The sequence below is a fragment of the Nycticebus coucang genome, chromosome 8 (genome assembly GCF_027406575.1).
Source record: "Nycticebus coucang isolate mNycCou1 chromosome 8, mNycCou1.pri, whole genome shotgun sequence".
Taxonomy (NCBI): Eukaryota; Metazoa; Chordata; class Mammalia; order Primates; family Lorisidae; genus Nycticebus; species Nycticebus coucang.
Window position 1 is genome coordinate 36,818,279 of NC_069787.1, and position 25,490 is coordinate 36,843,768.

At 41.5% G+C, this 25,490-nt stretch overlaps 1 protein-coding gene across 13 annotated transcripts in view; it reads left to right on the top strand.

The window, feature by feature from the left end:
• CADPS (calcium dependent secretion activator) overlaps positions 1-25,490 on the top strand; it is a 499,139-nt gene that overhangs the window by 365,454 nt on the left and 108,195 nt on the right. For 4 of the 13 annotated variants that reach the window (XM_053599820.1, XM_053599828.1, XM_053599822.1 and 1 more), the window contains exons 14-18: positions 8,441-8,542; positions 10,325-10,388; positions 10,817-10,940; positions 13,298-13,366; positions 14,237-14,254. In XM_053599820.1, the coding sequence (XP_053455795.1) occupies positions 8,441-8,542; positions 10,325-10,388; positions 10,817-10,940; positions 13,298-13,366; positions 14,237-14,254 (377 nt within the window). The remainder of the gene's footprint in view (positions 1-8,440; positions 8,543-10,324; positions 10,389-10,816; positions 10,941-13,297; positions 13,367-14,236; positions 14,255-25,490) is intronic. The other 9 variants (XM_053599821.1, XM_053599823.1, XM_053599830.1 and 6 more) reach the window with 3 other exon arrangements.

Consider the following 25,490-nt stretch of genomic DNA (forward strand, 5'->3'; position numbering starts at 1 on the left):
GCACAAATAAAAATCTCTGCAAATGTATCCAAAGAGTCTTTTAGGAGATGTGTTTGGAGCCAAGGTGCAGCCCATGTTCAAAGACCATGTGATCCCTTTGTGTTAACATTGGAAGGACTGAACAATCAAATGGAACTCACCCTTCCCTGTTACTCCACTAGGATCCCTAAGTCAGTAAATGATTCCATCCGCCCAGTAGCACAAGACAGAACCTCCTCTACTTCTCTCCCCAACCCCCGCATGTCACAACAATTCAATTACTATGCCCTGTCAATGCCCTTAAGTATCTCTCAAGTTCATAATCTCTCCCTCTCTTCAATGCCACTATCATAGGTCAGGTCTCTAGCTTCTCTCCCTCAGACCACAGCAATTGCCATCTGAACTGTGTCCTTGCCTCCGGCACTGGGCCTTCACTCCCACCCCATGTCACATAATGGTTCATTTTATTTTACTTTACTTTGTTTTAGTGAGTGCCTACCTAGCAGTATATGAGAAATACATACTAATACTTTTTCTTTTCTTCTACCCTCTCCTTCACACCTGTGCATACACACAAACACACACGTACACAGTGACATCGTGTGTGGTATGTTTTAACTCTTCTTCCCCCAGATAGAAAAAGGAAAAGCTGTGCAGCAAGGACAGCTCTGGTTTACTGACCTCTGAATACAGAAGTAGACAGAGCAGACAGGCATGGATGAGGGTGACACTGACCTCTACATTCTTGGTTTCCTCTTTCTCACGACACATGGCACTATTGCACTTGTGAACATGAACACGTTGCTGATGGGCCTTCCAGCTCTGAGCAGGTGCCGGCCTTGCACATGGCTGAGTCATGCTCTCTAAATTCTGAAGAACCGGGCTTACTTAAAAGGAAGTTCTTGGAAGAGAAACTAGGGAGAGGAGGGATTTTAGGCAAATTTCAAGTACAAATAAGCATCCCAGATTTCCAAGGAGAAATTCTCTGTGGAGCTTGTCTTTTTTTTTTTTTTTTTGGCCGGGGCTGGGTATGAACCCACCACCTCCGGCATATGGGACCAGCGCCCCACTCCTTGAGCCACAGGCGCCACCCGAGCTTGTCTTTTTTTAACTGGTGGAATATAGTTTGGATACTTGTCCAAATCTCATGGTGAAATTCCATGCCCGGGGTTGGAGGTGGGGCCTGCTAGGAGGTGTTTGGGTACCAGGGGCAGATTCCTCATGAATGGCTTTGTACCCTCCTCCTCATAACAAGTGAGTTCTCTGTCAGTTTTCACAGGAGAGCTGGTAGTCTCAACACTGTGGGCGCTCTCTCTTGTGACGTGCCTGCTACCCCTTCACCTTCCACCTTGATTGGAAGCTCCCTGAAGCCCACACCAGAAGCCAATGCTGGCACCACTCCTCATATGCAGTCTGCAATATTATGACCCAAATAAACCTCTTTTCTTTATAAATCACTCCACCTCCAGTATTTTCCTTTCTTTCTTTCTTTTTTTTTAGACAGAGTCTCACTCTGTTGCCCTGGATAGAGTGCTGTGGCATCATAGCTCACAGCAAACTCAAGTTCCTGGGCTCAAGGAATCCTCTTGCCTCAGCCTCCCAAGTAGCTGGGAATGCAGGCATGTGCCACCAGGACTGGCTAGTTTTTCCATTTTCTTAGTAGAGATGGGGTCTCGCTCTTGTTTAGGCTGGTCTCAACTCTTAAGCTCAAGCAATCCACTTGTCTTGGCCTCGCAGAGAACTAGGATTACAGCCATGAGCGACCATGCCCAGCCCAGTATTTCCTTTATAGGAACACAGAACAAACCAACATATCATGAAACTCCCTTCCTGAAGGAACCTTGCCCCCTGAGAATAGCAGATTTTCCGACCCAGACCTGAAATCTTATGCAATTTGTTTAATTCTCTATCCCATTGGTGTAATCCTTTTTGCCATCAAAGAATGTATATTTTCCTTCCAAAATTTCAACAATATGTCCTTATCCTGTTGCCATTGAATTAACTAGTACAAAACCATATTTTCAGATGTCACAGGGTGGGTGTGATACTAAAAAGACACCCACGTTATTGGTCTGACCACTCAGAAATCTATACGTAGAGTCTTCAGAGTGGAATCTAAAGCTTGTCTGTGTTTGCTTAGAAATAAAGAAACCCAACTCTCCTCTTATTGATCAAAAGAAAAAAATCTGTGTAGTTCCCATTTTAGAAATTGATCCTTAAGAAAAAACGCCTGCTTTCCAGTTTTTCATATCATTTATCTAATCATCTGTTGCTTCATTCAGTACCAGGATCAAGGCTGTGCCACTTTGATGTTTATCTGGTACCAATAGCATCTGCATTCTTAGTGATTGTTCAGTAGAGAGAGACTCTTCAACAACTTCTACCCTTATAGAAGGGCAAATGTCATCTTCTGACGCTTCAGGTTACAACTACAATTTAGAAAAACTATAAACAAGCCAGAAAAGACTTGCTGGTATATTTTCACCCCCACCTAACATCTAACCATTTTTTTTTTTGAAATTAACTAATTGCCAACCCAAAGAAGCTATAATGTGCACTTATAATGTCATAGAAACTGCTCGTTGTTGCTTCCTATCTTACTCTTTGTGATACAAACACTTTGATATATTTGTTTTAGCAGCAGGTCTGAGCCCCAGGGCGTTGAGGCGTAATTAGAAAAGGGCCTGGGCTGGAAGGGAAGAAGAAGAAGGGCTGAGGCTGGCTTTCACAATGAGGCAGTGACTATGGGATGTGAGAGTCCTAATTATAATTTATAATTAGCCTAAGATCATACACACCATCCAGATGAGCAAGCAGGGATAGCTCCCTTTGAGAAGATAGTGCTTTGGTGCTACCTTGAATTTGTAGTTATTAACCACTTGAAAGAGACAAAGGAAAATATTCCACACTGGAATTAAATTGAAAAGTGTCATTCCAAAACTTCTTATGATTAAGGCTTGCTCAGAGAAATCAATTTGAACAAAAAAGAGACAGAGAGAGAGAGGTTAGGAGAAGGTTTTTGTTGTAAATGTCCAGCTTAGGAAGCATGGCAAAGAACGTCTATGGAGATATTCTGTCACACTCTGGGCCTTTACGCTGTCGTGTTTCTGGGCTGGAACAATTCAGTAGCAAGTAGAATTCAGTTCTCATGCTTGTTTAAGGACATTTTCATGGATCTGTAATGCGGTCTGCAGGCATGCATCCATTTGGAGAGAGAGAATATATCATGTTTACGGTGCCTGCACCAGCATATGTGGACATTTGCATTTGGAGATGAAAGTATATTCCATCTTCAGCTGGAGTTTTACCCCTTGTTGGTAGTGACTGGAGGCTTAAAGCTGGTTGTGTGCAGAGCAGTGGACCAGACCCTCTTTCCTCTTCTCAATTCATACGTTTCTTTTTACACATAAGATTCTGTACTTAATCACCAAATAGTGCAACATCAGGATGTATCAGTCATTGTAAACTTTGAATTAATTCAGCATCCTGACCTTCTTGAAAAGACATCTTACCTTTGAAAAGAAGGTTTTGTGGCCCAGCTTGCCCCATGATGTGGAGAACCAAGTTAGGCGTCTCCGTGCTCACCTGGGTGTGGAGTAACAAGGCAATGATCCTAAAGAGGGAAATTCCTTTCACAAAACACATCACAGCCTGAATCCACGCATGATTTCAAATATCAAAATGTAACATTTCACATTAAAAGCTCAGGATTTAATCATATTGGATTAATCTGACAATAGACATCAATTGATGCACTCCAGCTCAGAAGTGTTTGGGGAAAGGAGAACAGTCTATATAACCAGTTACTCAAAGAATGGACAGCTGGGTTATGGCAGTTTCAATCTGACAAAAAAAAAAAAAAGAAAGAAAGAAAGAAAAACACAACTCTAGATATATTATTATTTGTGACATGGCTCAAGATGGGAGACGGTGAGGAGAGTGAAGATGACAGAACCGGTGCTAACCACTGTGACAAGGACTTGAAGAGCAGCCGACATGACATCTTTCCTGTCATGCTGCCGAACATGTCAACTCTGTGAAGGACAGTGAGAAAATGGTTTGCCGAAAACTTGAAAGGTGGATTCCGGAGATGCCGGCCGTGTCAGATGTGATACAGTCTGCTGCAGCTGGAGAGGCCCACTGCTGCCCCAGTGATGGCCTGCAGGTGGGAGAGCATCCAGTCTCCAGCACGGCTCCAAAGTGACTGTGCTCAGCCTGCATATTGTCTCAAGTTTGCAGGATCATGATATAAAGAAGGGAGTTGTTAGCCAGTGTGCAGTTAGGTAGAACCCGAGACCACAGCTGCACTTCCATGGGTGCTTCTCAAGCTAAGTTCAAAGGCATCTTCTACTTAGATTGAGAGTGTAGGGGAAAGAGGGGATACAGGCTTTATGAACTCACATAAAGTTTCATCAAAGTAACAAAAGCTAACTCCGCAGCAGAGGGGAGGTAATTAGGATGACGCTGGGAGCATCAAAGAGAGGAAGAGGACAACTAGAATCAAGACAGCTGCAGAAGAGGATGGAGAAGGACCGATCTTAGCCCTTCACTGTATGTCAGACTAGCCTGGGGAGCTTCAAAAACAGACAGATTGAATCTGAGCATGGAGTGGGACCTTGGACAGTTCTGTGGCGCAGCCAAGCGTTGAGACCTGCTGACCTAGCTGCTAGGGACAAGCATATTCCATCTGTTCATTCTAGCCTTGCCTCATTTATTCAATGTCAAGATTCAAGGCGAGGGTGTCCAGGTGGCTGACTTTAGGTCCTACTCCAGCTTAAAGATAGAGTGGCTGTGAAAGGCAGAAGCTGGCCTCCTGCAAGCCCTTCAGCATTAACAGTGAGGGAATAAGTCCCTTGATTTATCCCCAGAAGCATGGGTATCCCAAGTGTGTCCAGGGCCATCCCTCCAAATCTAGGGGCTTTTAGAAAGGGGTAAAGGGTACGAAGAAGCCAAACAACAGGGGAGGGAACATACAGTCAGGACAAGAGACCGTGAGAGAGTCAGGTCCGTGTTCCGTGTAGCAGACTCATCTAGCTAGAAGTTTAAAATCCAACTTCATCCTCCTCTCCTCTCATTCTGTGTAACTCCTGACGTGTGAAAAGTACTGAGAAAGGGACAAGAAGCAGAGCCAGTTTTATAGCAATTAGAGAATTACCCACCATGTTTCCAGAAAGACAAACAAAATGAAACAAAAGCCTGGCTGCTGAAACATCCTGATACAGTTATACTATTCACCTTTCAACCAGCTCTCCTTGGAATGACAGCTGGAAACAGTACAGATGCCACTTTAGAGGGGCTTGGAGGGTCAGTAAGTGGACTGTGTACCTCTGATAGAAGACCTCTCATTCCAAAGCCATTCCAATCTCAGGGAAACTGGGAACCCTGAGGCAAACATATTTTTCAGCCATTGGAAGAGCCGCTCACCAAATATTTTTTTGCTCTAGAACAACAGTTTTCAGAGTGTAGTCCTTCAATCAGTGACCCCAGCAGCAGCAGAAAACTCATTAGAAATAAAAATTCTCAGGCTCCACCCCAGACCTGCTGAATCAGAAACTCCGCAGGGGGTGAGGGGTGGGGGCGAGGGTGTCAAGGTTGTCACAGCCCTCAAATGATCCAGAGGCATTCTTAAATTTGAAAACCACTGCTCTAGAAAGTCTTTCATTGATCCATGGAAAACCACACTTCCCAAAATGCTTACCAGAATTTTTCAGGGGGTGGCTCTATGGAGACCTATCTAAACCTGTAGAGGTAACAATGGAACATTATAAGGGTCAATGACAAAGAAATTGATGTTTGACAAAATTTTCAATAATAATTATGTTAAATTTAAAAAGGATACTTTTGATTCTTAACTCTCTTTCTTTCCTAGTTACAACCTGTAATCTTTTACAAATTATATCATCCCTGCATGTCTTTTCTTTAATTTGTAAAGTAGCATCTCCTGTCACCGAAACTATTCAGAGCAATTTCTGGCAATTAGAAACATTGAAATGTTTTGTCATCTATTTCTGTTGGTGAGCTCTGTAATACGACGTGCCTAACACACTGGATGAGGTTATTTATTTTATTTATTTGAAATTAAAAGTATTCACACTGACCTAGGCAATCAAGAAGCAAATTTAGGAGACTACATAATTTTTAGTGGTTTAGTTTTTTGGCATAGTGACATTCATAGTGTTCAGAAAGTGGTCTGAGAAAAGGTTATCAGGGAATCGGAAGCTAATCTCTGATACCTTTAATAATTACAAATGGCAATCACCAGAACAAAAGAAAAAATCACACCCCAGTGTTTCATTTGTAATAACACCCTTTGTAGTGAGAATTAACTGAAAAGGCGAGGCATATACTCCATGCTCAGTTTTTATCATCTCAAACACAAAACAAAAAGCTGCCTTCTAATTATCTGCCTAATCACCTTAGAAGACTTATCGGGTAATGAATGAAAGGTTTTCTTCACAGCGAGGTTTATCTCCTCGTGATGACCGCAGAGATCTCTGAGCTGTCCACCTTAAGTGGTTTCCATGCTTTTTGTTGTGATCTGTAAACCCATCCCTGCACTGTAAATTATATTTAATAGTATTGTCCTCTGGGTTGACTTTAATGAACACAAAACGCTCCCTTTTCCCCCAAGAGTGTGTGCGTGCACATACCTGTCACATAAACATGTGTTCAGTAACCTGAATTTTCTATAAACAAAAGTCAAAAGGCACCACTAAAGGAAGTTGTAGATTTTAACAGAAACATGAGAAGTTAACAAAAAGACAGTCACATGTATTTTTGCAGGGCCCAATGAATTCATCCTGAGATTTAACTATAGATTCATAGATGATTCACATTAAAAAAAAATGTTAATAGGGTGGTGCCTGTGGCTCAAGGAGGAGGGTGTCAGCCCCATATACCAGGGGTGGTGGGTTCAAGCCTGGCCCCAACCAAAACTGCAATAAATAAATAAATAAACTATAGATATTCTAAAGCTTATTAACATTTATATATATAAACTATATATATAAATATATAAAATGTTAAATATACAAGCTTTATAAATTGTGGCGGCACCTGTGGCTCAAAGGAGTAGGGCGCCGGCCCCATATACCAGAGGTGGTGGGTTCAAACCCAGCCCTGGCCAAAAACTGCAAAGAAAAAAAAAAGCTTTGTAAATTAACAATTAAGATTTTTCCAGAAAATTTGAAAACAGGGGCACGTTCCTACATTCTACAGCCTGCTTCTTATTTACCATTCTTCCTTCTTTCTTCCATTAAGTTTGAAGAATATGAGAACAGACTGAACAGGATTTTACTGTTGGGGGTGTTTTTTATAAAATGAAGGAGGGGAAATTTTCTCATTTTCCTCATTTTTTTTTTCATTTAAAAAGAAGGAAAGCTGACCAATTAACCCCTAACAGGAGGTACATTGCTATCATTTGCCAAGTCTTTTGTGCAGTCAGACTGGTCTAGTATAAAGGATTTTCCCAACTTATGCTGGATCCTTGAGAAGGCCTATAAATAAGACCATTTGTTTGGTCTCAAAATGACTTGCATTTGCAAACTGAAGAATGTTCCAATAGAAGTTTTATGGTGACACACCAATCTGCAAACTGGCTCAGCCAGTAGTCAAAACAAGTCACTGCAAGATGTGGGAAGCTGAAGTCTTTGAATGGGTCAGATCGTCCTGCCTATAGTTTGGCACAGATAAATTTGGGCTATAAATATACAGGCTCCTTTTATATTTTCAACTTGAATGGTCTGTAACAAATAGGGGAAATATATGTGCACCTGACAAAAACACAGTAATACCATGATCAGACTGAGATCACTTGCCTATGCTAGAGACCTTTTTATTACAAAGAACAATGGTTTGTCAAAATCGGAAAACAGGAACACTTACGTTAACCTGACCATCTATAATTACAAACAGGAAACTGAGCCATTGAGACATTTAACACTGGGGAAGACAGACACTTACAAGGCACCTGATTTTTATAGGGATTTGTATGCCCAACCCAGTGCCTACGTAGGTAATACAAATTAGAGGTGTGGATCTAGTGAGGAGTGCCTGCTCCAGATAAGGCAGACACCGTGGAGAGCCCATGATTAATGCCAGCTGTTCTGAATTTTCAGGAGAACCTCCCCCTGCCCCCGTTAGTCAGAATTATATTATAAAACTTTCTCAATTTTAAAAATATCACCAACTAGTTCAAAGTTTTTCAGAACCTGTGAGCCAAACAGAACAAGTCCGTAAGCTGGAATTAACCCACCAACCACCAGTTTGTACGTGTCACCGTTTCACACAAGAAAGGAGCCAATGTCCCTGAAACAAGAACCCAAAAGCAACCCATCCCCTGCAGAGTCCTGAACAGCAGGATCTTGTTTCTTCTCAAAAGGCCACTTACCGCCTGCTGGAGATTGATTTAGCGGTCTCAACACTGGAGGTTCCCCTCATTACGTGACGTCTCTTCTTTCAGGCCCGACGGAATAGGAACTGTGACTGTTGAAGAAAAGGAACGCTTTGAAGAAATCAAAGAGAGACTCCGAGTTCTGTTGGAAAATCAGATCACACATTTTAGGTAAGGCTTTGGGATTTAGAGGCTTATTAGGAAACTGAGACGGGGCTGGGGGTCAATTAAAGGGCTTGATTTTCCAAAACTATAAACCTACCAGAGCTACACTGGATATTCAGATGTAACTCTGTAGGAAAAGCAGACCACTCAGACATGATTCCTCAGTAGCTCAGGATACTGGAAATTCGGAAGTACATTTGATCTCTACTGGAAGAACGAAGCCTTCCTGGTGTGAGCCAACCATCAGCCTATGATAAAAGTTGGATTTGGGCCGGGCGTGGTAGCTCATGCCTATAATCCTAACACTCTGAGAGGCTGAGGCTGTTGGGTTGCTTGAGCTCAGGAGTTCGAGACCAGCCTGAGCAAGCAACCCCTGTCTCTAAAAATAGCTGGGTGTTGTGGTGGGCACCTCTAGTCCCAGCTACTTGAGAGGCTGAGGCAAGAGGATTGCTTGAGCCCAAGAGTTTGAGGAGGTTGTGAGCTGTGATGGCACAGCACTCTACCCAGGGTGCCAGAGTGAGACTCTGTCTCAAAAAAAAAAAAAGAAAAAGAAAGAAAGAAATTGAATTTGAAGCTTCTTCAAGCTTCCTAAATAAAAGAATTAAAAAGATAAAACCAATCCTCTGGATCAGACCATAGTGAACAGGAAGGAAGGAAGGCAGCAGTACCCAGAGGAAAGTCTTGGCTTTCTCCAACACTTCGCAGATAGGGCTAGCTGGCTCCCTGGGGAGGGAAGGAACACTGGATGAGCTGGGTAGACCGAATCTTCCCTGTGCACTGGAGCACCGGAACTGACACCCCACAGACCACTTCCCCTGGAGCAAATTAGACATTTCTAATGCTGTATGGATGCTTCTGGACCAGAGATCCTAAAATAGCAACTGCATTTATAATAGTTCTTATTGATGAAACCCAGGGTTTAATAATCTGGTCCTGTCAGCCAGACACAGGACTGGCAGCTGGAGGGGTATTAACTCATGTTTTTTTTATTCACAGAACATCTTTGTAAGGTAGTTATTATTATCCACACAAGGGATAAAATGAGACTGAACTTGCCCAGGGCCACACAGCTGGCAAGGGTAAGGCTGGAACGCACACGTGGTCTGAGTTTGAGGAGCCATGCTGGTCTCTCTGTGCCACAAACAGTGCTCCGAAGGGCTTGCAACAGCCTGAAACAGTCAGCAGAACTCCCCCTGGTGCCTGGCATGGCTCTTCCTGTGCTATCCACAGTCTCCCAGATGAACCTTTATTGATTAGATTCTATATGTAAAGTGCATCACCAACAGCAAAAGCTTCGTAACAATGAAACACTGTAAAGAAGGAAGGAGAGTTAGCAGAATCATGAATTTGTTCTAAATAGAGTCCTCTATCACATTTATTAATCCTTCCGAGAGGTGGGGAGCAAGTAAGGATGTTTGAATTTTAGCCTCTTTCAACCAATCTGCTTTCCAACGCTGATCTCAATAGTAATATATAAAGTCACTTTCGAGCCAACAAATAGTTCCCCTTCACAATGTAAATCTAAACAGAGCCTTATGTCATCACTCTCGATATTCTTTTCTGCCGCAGACATTTGCAGAGTCCCTCTTTAGTCATTATTCACACGTACACATATATACATTATATACACACATATATGGTGTGAATTCAGATTAGCATAACACAACGTGACAAAATAAAAAGCATTTTCCATTCCTCTGAGAGAGTTGCTATAGGAATCAAATTGCAGCATATTTCATGCTAAATGTAATAATTTGGGCAACCTTACGGATTTTATGTCTTTTTTAGGTATTGCTTTCCATTTGGTCGACCTGAAGGTGCTTTAAAAGCTACTCTCTCACTCTTGGAAAGGGTAAGAATGAAAGTAAAAAACAGATCACATCTATAAGGGAACATAAACATAAATGCAATAAAATATTATGGTTGAATGACCTAGTTTGTAATTTTTAAAGGATTTGTTTACCATTCATCAAATATCAGAATGAAAGTGAAGAAACTGCCAAAATTCTTGATATTTTATCTCCAGACTCCTAAATAGGATCTATAGAAGATAGGTTCTAAGCCCTTCCCTAATTCATGGCCGGGCTTTGCCATTCTACCTGTGCCTTGCCATTTGAGTGGGGCTTTGTTTTGTTTTGTTTTCCTAATGTTGGCTCTCAATAAGTATTAAATCACTAGGAAACATTCACAGCTAATTTTAAACTTGAACTCTTTAAGAAATATGAGTAACACATTTGCTTGAACCTTTTTAAATAATAATTCCTTTTTTCCTACCTAAAGGTTTTGATGAAAGATATTGTTACCCCAGTGCCACAAGAGGAGGTAAAAACAGTCATCCGTAAATGTCTGGAGCAGGCTGCATTAGTCAACTATTCTCGGCTCTCAGAGTATGCCAAAATTGAAGGTAAGGCTCCCTTCTGCCCCCAGTTTTGAATTAAAATTTTGGTATGCCTCCCTAGAGAAGTGTCTCTCTTTTTTGAAGGGCACCAGATAACAGGGGTCCATCTGAGTATGTTAAGCTGAAACCTGAAAGCACTTGAAATCTGGAAGCTTCCGTGGCTGTGGCCAAGTAAACACATAAAAAGACCGAACAAGGGCTCAGGAAACAGCCTTTGTAGGGAAAGAGTATCAAATATAGGATGTTATCCAATAAGTAAGGTCCTTCTGAGAGTCTGTGTTGGCCCTAAGTATCTGCTGTGTGGCTAATGTTTTCCTACGAAAGAGTTCTGTAGGATTGCTACTTTCTTTAAATAGAGGAAAATGAAACAGCCTGTCGTCTACTGCTGACATTGGAAGTAAAGCAAGAATTGGATAAAGCAACACCGAGGTTGCACATAACTCTTTCTTGCACCTCAGAAGGACCTTGTCTTTCGGTAGCTTTTCAAACTTGACCTCAGGTTAGTGTTGAGACATAGCTGACGGCTCCAGCTTGACTGTGGGTCTCATTCATTCTTGCTACTCCAGACCTTGGATGATTGGTACCCCTGCCCTCCTAAATTTTAGGGAAGGGGTCACTGATGACCAAGTGATCGCCAAAGGTGCTTTGCACAAACTCTACTTGAGAAGGTATGGTTCTTTGGGACCTATTCATTCACAAAGGTATTAATCACTTTTCATTGTTACCCTGTTGGCTGCTATAGGGTGATTTGAAAACCACATCCAACTTGACCAGTGGTGTAAGTGTATAAATGTGGAAGTTCTGTGTGTAAAACTCGATGTGTCCGCATTCTGGAACCTGATGTTTTCTCACACGTGAAACACGATACCCTGACTTAAACCAGCAAATGCGTATTGTCTGCCCCAGGATGTCTGGGGTAGGGGGGTGAGAGAAACTAACCAACCACCCAGACCCCGTCACTTACCCTGCCAAAGTCCTTGTTTCCTTAGAGAATGAGGTGAAGATCATGTCAAATTCGCAGTGTTCTGTATACTACATGTCCTCTTCCTCAATTTTGTCTGTCTGACGATGCAAATTGTGTACCAGTGGTAATGAATTCATTGTTATGCATCCAGGGAAAAACACTTAAGAATTGGGCACTAAAAGGATGTTTGTCAACTCTTGACTTGGTAATGAGTGACAAAAATAGAGGAACAAGAAGATCGTTAAAGGGCTGTATTAGCAAATAATTGTTCCAGCATCTACGTCCCAGGACACAATGATTGGTTGTATTTGGTAAAGTCAACCAGGTACCTAATAATACTAGGCAAGGCCAGAGGTGGGATGGGATCAAGGAACGTTCCGTTGCCATGGCTGCTGCCTCCTAGGTCTTGGTCTAGCTAATACTAAGTCTTTTGGTAAGATCTGCTCTCTTCTTTCAGATAAATATATCCAAAACAAACTTTAAGATCTGTAAGTAAAAATGCATTCATTTCCGAAGTAGATCAGCTGGTCTGTAATTTCCTTTTGTGCCTCAATTCTTCTTGGTTGTGTTAATTATCTTTTGCACTGTGACTTTTAGGTCTGGGGATTCTTTGAAGAAACCAATCCTTTTTTCCCAACTCTCTTTTCAGAGAAGTACCTCATTCCACACTACCTGCTCTCTTCTGCTTCTCTCCTTCCTTGTCCGTGATTGGCTCAGCCACTTTTTGACGTGCCCTCTGCAAAAGTGGCTGAGACACCAATTTCAAAGCATGCTGGGATTGTTAATTCAGACAACCCAACATCCTCTGGCTGCATGTATCAGGTTTTCTTTCATGAACATAGTCCACTGTAGGCTGAGACATTGCAGCTTCAAAGATATTACTACGAGACAACTTTCTTTTACAAGGCTCTGATCCTATCCTCAGAAAAGAAATCTTCCATTTTTACATTGCGGCCCCTCTGGGAGCATTAACAGCTTAGTTATCTGAGAATTTTGGAAAGAAGTTGTAGTAATATTGCTGGAGACTATGTTTATGAAGAAATACCTCAAGAGCCTTAGATACTAAAGTCTGAAATCCTTAGTATCTCGGAGCCTTAAATCAATGAAATTTTGTTTCCCTTTACTCATAATGTTTTTTGGTCATTGTATTCTTGCAAACAACTTTAAAGAGACGTGTAAAATCATGGTCACAATCTCTCTCGTGACTCACGGCATGCTGAATGGTTAATCCAGTAGATCTCCAATTTGGAAACTCTTTTTTCTTTTATCCTGTGTTTATCCCAAAATACTCTGTGGCTATTTTCCTTTGAGCTAATGTAACTGTTTTCCTCTAACCTGTGACCTTTAACCTCTTTACCTCTGACCTAAGCCTCTTGCATGCCCAAATCCTCTTTTATAGGGAAAAAGAGAGAAATGTATGAGCATCCTGTCTTCTGCTTGGCCTCCCAAGTGATGGATTTAACCATTCGTGAGTACCTACCACCTCCTCACCATGCTGTCTTCACTCTTTCTGTTTTCATTATTTCAAGAAAATTCAGATCCAAACCAACTCACTCTCCTTGCTTCAAGTTTTTTAGCATTGGCTTATCTGTTGGTTCTGTCTGTGAAACCCAGTGTGAGAAGTCCAGTCACTTTTTATCAGCTTTAAACAGGTTAGACAATTAAGCCATTTGTTTGTGATAAACTCAGATCTGTCTGTAAGTTTTTCAGTTATTCTCTGTCCGTGACCTGAATGCATTTTTACTTTGCTTGTGTGTAACCCCAATTTGTAAAGTGCTTGTCACTGGTACACAATCAAAAGGTAGCAGCTAGGCCGGGGAGCAATGCGTTAGGTGTCAGATAAAGGACACTTGGGGCAAAGTCTCATGCCTTCTTTTCCATGTGAAAGATGTCAAACTAATATGGGTATGAGATCACACCAGGTGATCCACTCTCTGTAAAATCAGATCTTAAATACCTCCTATCTGTCCTCTCTCAAGCTGGGAAGCTATTCCTTATTCTCTCTGGAGATTTTGACTTGTCCTTGTCCTCTAAGCTCTGGCCAGAACATATGACTTAATTGTCACTTGGAGAATTCATGTATGTTTCATAGCTTGATTTCACATTAAACTTAATTTTACTAATTTTCTATTTGTGCAGCATTTTCCACCTCTGTGAAGGAGCCTTTTTTTGCTGGCCCCCACACTTCGGGGCGGTGGGAACCCAAGGGCAACTTTTCTTTCCAGTACCATGTATCACACATAAGTGGGGGGCATTTGGGTCCACTTGCTCATTAATCCTGCATATGTGTTCTTGTTTCTCTCTCTTCTCTCCTTGTTGTGCTCTCTCTTTCAAATAGAGAATCAAAAGGACGCAGGTGAACCAATTGTATATGCATTATAAATTGTCAGGACTGTTGAGTTATATTCCCTTTTTGTTTTTGTTTTTCAATAGCTCCTTAAGGTATGTACTCCCAGAGAGCAATGTGGAGTTGCAATAATACTTAAGGAGTTAATTTGTGCTGTCTAACAACATCTCATGCCCATTCGATGTTGACCTTTACAGAGTAGAATTTATGAAAAGGCAGAAGCTTTGAAGGAACAGAGTTCAGGTTTGCTGCAGACTTTCATTTCATCTTTGGTTTTAGGAGTCTAGTGATTTGGCCTCATGTGTGCTTAAAAAAAAAAAAAATTACTGAACCAAATGAATCTTCCTCTTTGTTTTTCATTTCTTTTTTTTGTTTTCTGCCCTATTGGGAAGTTTGTGTTTTTTGATGAATGTGTATCAGCCAAGATAAAGGGAAGTTGTGTCCATGTTGTTCTTATATGTATCATCTGATGAAAAGTGGGGATTGTGGACAGGATGACCAAACAGGAGCTGTTGCTGGAAGTCTCACGAGAGGAAAGCTCTTAGAAGGTCCTCTGGCTTTGGAAATGTTCTTCGTATTTGGTCCCTAAACTTCTGAGCCTATTCTGAAAAGAGCTCGGATTAAAAACTTTAATAAATGGATAATATTGATCATTGTCTTTAAAGTCTAAAGGATTCTCAAAAATAATAATCATTTTATCAAAGTTAGCAGTGGAGTGCATTTCAGAACAATTGAGAAAGCATTTTTGATAAGTATTTGAAGATTCACCAACTTATGTTCAAGATACATGAACCTTTCTCTCCCCATAGGGAAAGTTTTTATTTACTCACTCATTCATTCATTAGCCACGTGCTCAGTGGGAGCCTACCCTGCGAAGGCACACTGTTAAAAATCCTGTGAAGGACTATGTAAACAAGAGGAAAATAGCTATTGGCCTCATGAAACATACATGCATGTGGGTGCATTTGCTTATATCAGGGCACTGATTATGACTTATGTGTAAAAGGGATGAGGCATTGTCAGAAAACCATGGAAGTCTTCTCAATAAGATAAGGTTGAGACCGCATTTTAAAGTATTAGAATATTAACTGCATCTTGAGAGAGAAATTAGAATCAGTTAAGTGGAGCTGGGATTGAGGAGAGGAAAGGCAGCCTGGAAAGAGAGTGTAATATGTGCAAATACATAAAACCATATGGTTAATAAAAATAATGAATGCTTATTAAATGTGTATCATGTGCCAGGTATGATTCTAAATGCCTTATCTGTATTAACTCATTACTCCTCCAAACTCATTATAAGAGAAACACTATTATCATTCCCATTACAGAGATGAGCAAACTGAGGCATAGAGAGCTTTATCTAACAATTGCAATCAGTGTAACCTGGCTTATTGTACCCTCAATGAATCCCCAACAATAAAAAAAATAATAATAAAAAAATAAAAAAAATCACTGTTAGACACACAATAACTAAGAAAATGCTGTGAAGGTGATGTTAACCAGTTTGATGAAAATATTTCAAATTGTATATAGAACCAGCACAATATTGTATAATTGTATATTGTGCCCCTTGATTGCATTAACGTACACAGCTATGGTTTAATAAAAAAAAAAATCACTCTTAGAAGCATAGGAGCCAGAATCTGAGCCCAGGAGGAGGCCATGCCCTTAACTGCTGTGCAATTAAATTAACGTGGCTGTGAAACAGGCTGAGATGATGGCATCGTGGGTGCCGTGATGGCAATATAGGCAAAGGATGAGATCTCAAAGGAGCTATGTCGTCATAATGCAGACTGTATCTCACAATTCAAAGGTTCTTTCCCAAAATCTATGCCAACGTCTGCATGCATGTGGATTTTTCAGAGAAAAGACCTTTAAGGTAACACCCTACAGGTCACCCTAAAGCTGACCCGCAAGGTGACAGCCATCCAAGACTCTCTAAGTAAGGAGATGGCTTGGTGATTTACACTCCAGGAAAATCACACTGGCAGCAATGGAGAGAAAGGACTAAAGAAGGGGAATAAAGTAAAACTGGATTTAAAAGTGAAGGTCAAAGCAGAGACGGGGTTGAACATGGGGATAGCCAAGGCCTCTTCTAAGCATATCATGTCTCAAAGACGATTATGACCATAGTCCTTATTACTTCTCTCCTGACCTTTTATTGTGTCTTCTCCTCTGCCTTCCTTTTCAATATCCTTAGAAGAAACAGAACACAAAGACATAGATGGGTCTGCACAACTAACTCTATGGAGGTGGCACAACCCACAAATAGGGGTGAGGTAGGGTAGCGAGAACTGGAAGACAGCTACGGGGTTCTTTAATCAGGCCGTGCCTTACGAGTCTACACGACTCTGCAGACAGCATCTTGGTGGACTTATGCTTTCTGTCTGGTGGCATTATTAGAAATTAAATATTCAGTTTAATTACAGTATCTCAAAAAAAAATAAAGATGCAAAAGGCTGCTAGTCTATGATAGAAAAGCTGTGACTCCTGCAAATGAATTCTATTATTTTAAATACATTTCCATTTAAACCATCACACAATCTGAACCCAGCACGCTCTGAGAAAGTCTATGCTACCATTGCTGTTTTGCCTCAGTTCTTGGCTAAATACTTGCATAATTTTCTGAGCATCCTAACACTTCCACTGGAATTTGAATTAAAACAACTTTTTCATTCAAATATGCCAAGGATTTGCAAAATCAGATAGATGATGATATATAGATAGATGAAAGATAGAGATAGAAATAAGTAATAAATAGGTGGGTAGGTTAATATAAACAGATAAATTGGGAGATCGCTAGGTAGGTGAGCAGATAAATGGGAGAAAAGGAGAAAGGGAGGAGGGAGTTAGGTGGATGAATGGATGGTGAGTGGATAGCTGGCTGATAGACGGAGAGGCAGTCCACATACGGGCGCAGGCACTGTGCTCAGGACTCCATGTGGAGGATCTGATTTGATCTTAACCTTCATCCCATACAGAAGGCTTTATTTTTGACCCTTTTACAGAAGAGGGAACCGAGATGTAGTGATAAGTGACTTTCTTAAGCAGGACTTGAACTCGGGCCTGCATGAATTCAATGTCTCACTCTACCATGCAACCTTCCCAGCTGACATGCTGTGCACTTGGGCAACATCCACTCATTCAGTGGACAAGGTCAAGAGGACCTACCACTTTTGATAAGGAAGACTACCAAGTAACAGAGTCATCCTTACAGGACCAAATCATTGCCCAAATCTTTACATTATAACGTCTTAATTAGGGCAACTGAGATTCCCTGAGATTGACAAAGAACTGAAGATTGTTTTTTATCCCCAACTGACAGAAACCTTTTCAAGCAGGTCAAATCCATCCAAAGGATTTCCAAGCAGATTCCGTGGTCTTAAGGTTCTGTGTCTTTCCCTATCTCCCGGCAAACTTCCTACAGTTCTAAAGCCTCCCGAAAGAGAAATAGACGGCCAATCTGGCAGGACCCACAGCCCACGGGGCAAGCGCAGCACCCCGTTGTCCTCCCCAGGGCAACAGTGAGCATGGATCCTATCCTATTAAGATCCAGGTCCTCCGAGATGAGGACCATCTCTGCTTCATATGTTATACATGAGGAGCTAAATGTTTCTCTTTTCTTCCTTTTGCTTCACTGCTACATAAATCAGGATTTCCAAGACCAGATTATTCTATGGACTAGCACCTCTTCATACTTTATAAAAAGTGAGGGAGGGAGCAGGGAGAAACACGTTTCAAACACAGTCATCAGAAGGATTTTTGAGAAAAAGAGGACATATTAAAAATATGCTATGAACCAACAAATATGAAACCCGTGTCTGTCTCTCCTACCAAAAAAAAAGGTATTGTGTTACAGGTTCTCAACAACTGTCATTTGTTGAGAATGTGGTATGTGCTAAGTAGTGAGATGCAGTTCTCGTTTAATTCTGACAACAACCCCATAAGATAAATGGGGTTTTTGTTTGTTTGTTTGTTTGTTTGTTTTTTGTGACAGTCTTTGTTGCCCTTGGTAGAACACTCTGGCGTCACAGATAGCAGCAACCGCCAATTCTTGGGCTCAAGTGATCCCCTTGCCTCAGCCTCCCAAGTAGCTGGGACTACAGGCACCCACCACAATGCCCAGCTATTTTTCTTTTCTTTTCTTTTCTTTTTTTCTTTTTGAGACAGAGCCTCAAGCTGTTGCCCTGGGTAGAGTGCTGTGGCATCACAGTTCACAGCAACCTCTAACTCCTGAGCTTAAGCGATTCTCTTGCCTCAGCTTCCCAAGTAGCTGGGACTACAGGCGCCCACCACAACACCCGACTATTTTAGCGGGGCTTGTAGTTGTCATTGTTGTTTGGCAGGCCTGGGCTGGATTTGAACCTGCCAGCTCTGGTGTACGTGGCTGGCGCCTTAGCCACTTGAGCTACAGGCGCCAAGCCCTGGCTATTTTTAGAGACAAGGTCTTTCTCTTGCTCAGGCTGATCTCAAACCTGTGAGCTCAGGCAATCCACCCACCTCAGTCTTCCAGAGTGCTAGGATTACAGGCACGAGCCACTGAGCCCAGTGAGAGAAATGTTTTATTACTGCATTCCATTGACCTAAAGGGTCATCAGTTACAAGTTGCACCATTTATATATTTCTAAGAATGAAATAAGGCTGCTCCCTAAATTATGTCATACCATCAATTGTAAGATGCAGATAGATTTCAGAAATGTTACAATGTGCCTCTTCTACTCAATGAAATAAAAAAGTATTCTTTTGTGCACAGAAATCCTGATGTAGAAAGATTTTAAGTTACTTGTCCAAGGTCAAACAGCTGGTTAGTGGCAAAGTCAAAATTTGAAAACCCCTACTTTCCAATTTAGTATTAAGGAAACATTTGTGATTTGTTAGCAATAAAATTGCAAGACCACAGACATCTTGGTTATCTAAACCCAAACCTTCATTTGACAGATGGGAAAACTGAGGCCTGGAGAAAAGAAGCCAATTTCAAATGAAATGAGTGATTAGTGAGTGACTCTCGTCTGTTGCTATTGCTCAGTGCACTATTCAGGTGTGAGCCCCGCCTCTCCAGGCTGCCTTGCCTCTCAGACAAGAGACAATGGCCCCCTTCACAGTCCACAGCTCACTGACTGGCCTGAGCTCCCAGTGACAGCTGATGACACCCAGCATCCATATGTATGGTTCCAAAAAAACACTACCTCAGGACCAACCTGAGCACCCAGGAATTTGTTATACTCAAAATTCAAATCTCTATCTTGGCTGTTTGGCTACACTGCTTTTTGTTTGTTGATTTTTATGGGGAGTTTTGTTTGTTTGGGGTTTTTTGTTTGGTTTGGTTTGATTTTTCTTTAGCATAGGCTAAAGCAGTGGCTATTTAGGTATAATCATAGTTCACTGCAGCCTCCACCTCCTGAGCTCATGTGATCCTCCTGCCTCAGCCTCCTGAGTAACAAGGACTGTAGGTGTGTGCCATCATACCCAGCTTCCACCAGCTCTTTTAATCTCTGTAACTTCACTTTTATTTTCTGTAAGAGGTGTTATTAATAGTTCCACCATCATAGGATTGTTGCAAAGATTAAAATACATAGTTCAAAGAAAGCTCTTAGCACAGTGCCTCGTACATAGTAAGTAGTCATTATATATTTTAGCTGCAATTCTTCATTCATTATTATTTAAAAGAATACCTTTCCAAATCCAAATGTGTAGTATAGGCATATCACTTGATTACAGAAATGAAGCATCGGACAGTACTTTGCAAGCTGTAATGTCTGCATGAATCCCTGAGGATCTTGCTGAAATGCAGGTTCTGACTTTGGAGGTCGAGGTGGGGCCTGGGGATCTGCATTTCTAACCAGTTCCCAGGTGATGCTAAAGGTGCTGATCTAGAGATTGCACTTTGGGTGTCAAAGGAATATGAAAGGCAGTCAAATGATCTTGCTATTATAAATTTTAAACAAAACATTGCAATCTCCCTCCACTTATTGTTAAGTACCCACTAAATTCTGGGAGCTGTGCCAGGCCCCAGCGGAGTGCACAGTGAGCTAAAGCAGTCCCTCCCTTCATGGTCCCTACCTTCATCAAGCTTACACAAAGGTAGAAAGCCACAAGCATGAAATAAGTAATTATAATCTGGGGATGATGGCACAGGGGTCTGGAAGGTGTCCCAGCAGCGCAGTATGAGCAGATTGTCTCTGAGGATCACAGAGGGGGTGATAGTGCCAGAGCAAGGCAAGATGGAGACCACACGTTAGGCCCCAAAACAACTGACTCAGGTGTTCTCCAACCTTGTTGCAGTGTTTGCCTCTATTCATCTCCCCTCCAGATGGCTCCAAGATCCTGCCCAAGAGAGCTTATGGCCCTGTACATAAAGTTTCTTTGGTTACTAGGGTGAATGTATAATAGTACTACTGAATTAGTATACTTATAATAGCAAGTGGCTATTTAAAAAAAAAAAAAAAACTCAACTAGCTTAAGAAAGAAAATGAAATTTTTTTGCCCATGCACCTATGAGATCCATGCAGAAGCTGGCCTCAGGAATAAATAATTTTAGTGTGTTTTCCTAGCTCCAACTGCTGTCTTTAATGTGACTAGGAGTAATAGTAGAGGTTTGAGGAATAATATGGCCACAGAGAGCATCAGTCTTTTATCCTATAATAGCTAATGACTGTAGAAGAGAAAGAGCTTTCCTCTCCAAGCAACTGTATAAAATTTTAGAGAATCATCTCATTGGCTGAGCTTAGGTCACATGCTAATCTCTGAGCCAATCACAGCACCCATGATGGCCTGGGGTGCTATGGTTGACCAGGTGTGGCTCACATGACTGGCTCTGCAGGATATATCCTTTCACATTCCCACCAAAACACCACAGAGTAAAGGAGAGGCAGTTTCCCCTGGGAAAGGTTACCGCACACTCAGAGGCAACAGATTTCTCTGCAAGTCCACCCAGAAATAAGCTCACTTTTCTTAGGTTCAATAGCTCAAGCCTTAGGGACAAAGCCTGATTTGGAATACAGAGATACCAAATCAGAGACCAAAAATGTCACCAGAGCATTATTTCTTCCCTTCATTTAAATTAAATGAATTTGTGTTAATTTAGATGAAAGGTATTTTTAGTTAGCATGAATCATTTTTAATTGCATTAGTTATCTTCCAGCTCAAAAGTTTAAGCTATGATGTTTACTATTTCATAATTCAACTTAGTACATTTGTTAAATAATCAGGGGCTTTGGGCAAGAAATAAAAGTTCCTGTGGAAGTTTATACACATACGTATACTGCAAACAGTGAGTGCTTTCTCTTCCACAAAAGCACTGCATTTATCCACTGAGGATTCCTTTCCACCAATATTTAAGGACCTGCCCTGGCGCAGACACTGCTCTAGGCTCTAGAAATACAGAATTCCCTGGGCAGAGGAGGAGGAAGTCAGGTATATAATTTGCCATTATTATTATTTTTTTATTTTTTATATTTTTAGAGACAAAGTCTCACTTTGTCACCCTTGGTAGAGTGCTCTGGCATTATGGCTCACAGCAACCTCCAGCTCTTGGGCTTAGGCCATTCTTTTGCTGCCACCTCCCAAGTAGCTGGGACTACAGGTGCCCACCACAACGCCCGGATATTTTTTTTGTTGCAGTTTGGCTGGGGCTGGGTTCGAACCTACCACCCTCAGTATATGGGGCTGGTGCCCTACTCACTGAGTCACAGGTGCCACCATAATTTGCCATTATTAAGAGTCCTGAAATGCTCGAGTTGGAGGTTGTGACAGAGGAGTTGGGCCGTTGCTAGGCAGGCACTCTGCTGTTAAGGCCTGAGAAGGCATGGCTGTTGTTATGAAGGGGTCTCTCAGAGTCTGTGAGCAGGAAGGAGTGCCCAGCTCAGACGTGTGCTTCACAGAGATGGCTCTGGCTGCTCCTCGGAGTATGAGCTACAGAAGAGGAGAGGGACTGAGGCTGGCTGGGAGGCTTGAACAGCAGTCGAGGTGGAAGCGATGAGACCTGAGTCACACGCCCAGCCCTTGGCCAGAGTGTGGGCGTGTGATGTAGTACAGCAGAACATAAAGACAAGAGACATTTTGAAGGTAGAATGAGCTGGCTCTGCCCTCTCGGTCCTTATGGGGAGGAGACAAAGATGGCTTCAATAAAAGGACTAGAAAAAAATGATCCATGATTCATCTAACAGCTTTTATTAACATACACTTCATGTTGTCCTAGAGATGGGATTCTAATGGAGATTCAAAGGGATCGGGCATATATCTATATATAAGACGCAAAGTCCCACTAAAGAAATTCCACTGAATTTCCATGCTGTCTTTGGCCGTCGTTGGAGGGAGGTGGGGTGCTCTGCACAATGTGCTGCAGCTATCTGCTTAGCTTCCTGTTCCTCCTCTAGCTTTCATCCACCCCCAGCCCCAAATCACAGCAAGTTGCTACAGGCTAGTTATTTCCTGTAATAGCATAATACAAACACTGGCATCTTCAGCAACACATCAATAGGCTGGAGCTTGGTCATAAGTGAGTTTTCCATCAATCATGTTCATCCTCTCATATGATATTTCAGGGACTGGCAGTTCACTCGCTGGAACCAGAGATGGTCAGGTTATTTAAGGGCTAATTGGAGTGTCTCTCGCTCCTGGATGCTTCTCTTCCTTGGCTTAGCTGAGCATGCAGAGGAATTCTCTTTTTGTTTTTCTGCAGTCACATTTAACTCTCTCTTTGGAAGCCAAGCAGATTTAATTGTGTAAACATGAGCAATGGTAATTGGGTAAATGAAGTTGGAAACCAAGGTATGATGTTTTTGTTTTGCTCTGTGAGGAAAAAAAAATAGGGAGCTTGTTTTTCTGTGGTGGCAAACCTCACTGTCAGAATTCTGGACAGGCAGTTGGCAGGAGGAAATCCCTTTATGAATTTCTCATCAGGACCCATTTAGCTGAAATATGTATCTGCTGCCTCATGGGTTATGGATCAACCCGGGGGCGCTTCATTGTTGTGTGAAAGTGTTTCTCTGCACAGGTTCAGTTATCTGGGTGAGAATCAGTAAGGAGTTTCCGTAAGAATTGCACACTCGGGTAACATGCACTCTTTGAAAGAGCCTTGAGGATGTGTTAGCAGAGACATACCGAACTTTAGGCAGCGCTGTAAGGAGAAGAGAAGCCTTCAACAAAATTTAAAATGTGGAGTAAAATAGGAAAGCTTTCTTTTTATAAGAACAGGATCAGAAGTTGCCTTCTTTTAAATAGATATCATTTAAAATTGGCGTTTCCAAATTCTACGTACACATAATTTTTCCCAAACAATTGAAATAAAAGGAAATGAGTAAAAAAAAAATTTTTTTTGTCCTGTATTCTAAACATAGAGGTGGTCCAGCAAGAAAAGGATCTCATCAAGTCTTGCTTTAAGTAAATAATTTTGCCAGAATATTATATTTATTCATATTTCTCAATATTTTATTAATGTCACTAGAATTTCATCTCCTATATGCCTGCAGTAAAATTCATTTTCCCAGTTGAAAATTCAAGCAAACCAAGAAGCAAACTTGGCAGTGGAGCATGTCCCTATCACCGTACAGATTGCATGATAAACCACAACTATTAGAAAGGAGCAGGTCCAAGGTTAATGAGACACTCATTAAAGAAAGAGAACTGTGGAAGCTGATAGTCCTCTGTGCCTGTATTGAAGGAGAGGCTATTGTTATAGGATATTTGCTGTGCTGATATTGTAAACCACATGACAGATGGGTCAAGTGCTGATTACAGTATTCTAACATTTGGAATAGCAAGTAACATATTTGATAAGCTGGCAAGTTTTTATATATGATTCAACCCACAATATAAAAGCCACGAGAATTCCAAATTGAAAATAATTAAATGAGCTGGAAACAATCAGATACCACACATTTTCCCCCAAAATGACAGATTTTGACATGTTGAAATTCCACAAAGGGAGCAAGAATATTTCCTAGCTCACTTGAACTAATAACAGCCCTTCATCTGGCTTTGCAAAGCAATTAATTCTAGCCTTCTCTCAATGTGGAGGTAACAAATATTTGGAGGCACCTTAAGCTTTACAGAGGTCTGTCCCATACATTGTTTTATTTGCCCTTATCAGCCACCCTAAAAGGTACACAGAAAAAGATATTAAAATTCTCAATTTATGGATGAGGAGACAAAGGCACAGAGAGGTTTAAATAGCAAGTGCAAGGTTACATAGAAAGTAAGTAGCATGAGGAGACTGAGAAGCCAGATCTTCCTATCATAAACCCACCCAGGCCTATTTCTGGTCATCTGAACGAAACAGCAGCTATTAACATACTGGTGTTCTTTGTTGTACAAAAGTGTATCTTCTTTCGGTCAACAACGCTGCCACCATCATTCATGTATATCCATCTGGATAAAGCATCCAGTATTTGCATTCAGCCACTGAGTGTCTCAGTAGGGCTGGTGCTGGTGACAATGGTAAGAGTCCTTGTCAAACAGTGTCACACCTCTGGAATGTTGAAGTGATGCCAAGACAGTGGCAGCCCTCTGTTTGTGTTTTATCACTTTTGCTTGTTTGGTTGTTCTTTTCAGAGTTTGTCATCTTACTTGTCACCCTTTGTTAAAGTCACTTTGTCTCTTTACTTTTTTTACGTCTCTCTTCACCTACCTGAGCAGCTTCCCTGCCACCTCCTGGGCCTCCTCCTCCACCCACCCAAACGCAGACCAGCATGTTATATCAGAGGCTCAAAGGCATGCCTAGGCCAAAATCAAGTACCGTAAACTTCTATCATTCCTTAACTCAGCAGTTCTCTAGCTTAGTTGGCTTTTCTGTTCACTTTTCTTCTTGAAATTTTGTTTCAGTTTGGAATACTAACCTGAGGCTCAGGCTCTCAAGTTTAATGCTATAGGTCTTGAGATTTTCAAAAGAGAGCATTTATTTCCAAATGTCCACATTTTTTTGTCTAGCAATGTCTGACATATGCAACATTTTCAAATCTCAACGTCAGCACAAAATAACATTGTTGTTGCATAACATTTTGCATGACAATTTCTTACATGTTATGAGCCTCAAATCTGTTGTAATGAAATGTTTCCTAAGTACGGTATATTTTTAGTTTTCTTTCATCAGTGCTCCAGCTAGTGCAAGGTTGGGGGATAGGAATATTGCCATATATTTCAAGACAGCAGAAGTGACAAAAAAAGTTATCTGTAAGCACGAATTTCTCCTTGACCTCTGTTGGGGGGAGGGAGGAAGTGCTAAAGGATTTTGCACAATATTTTCTTT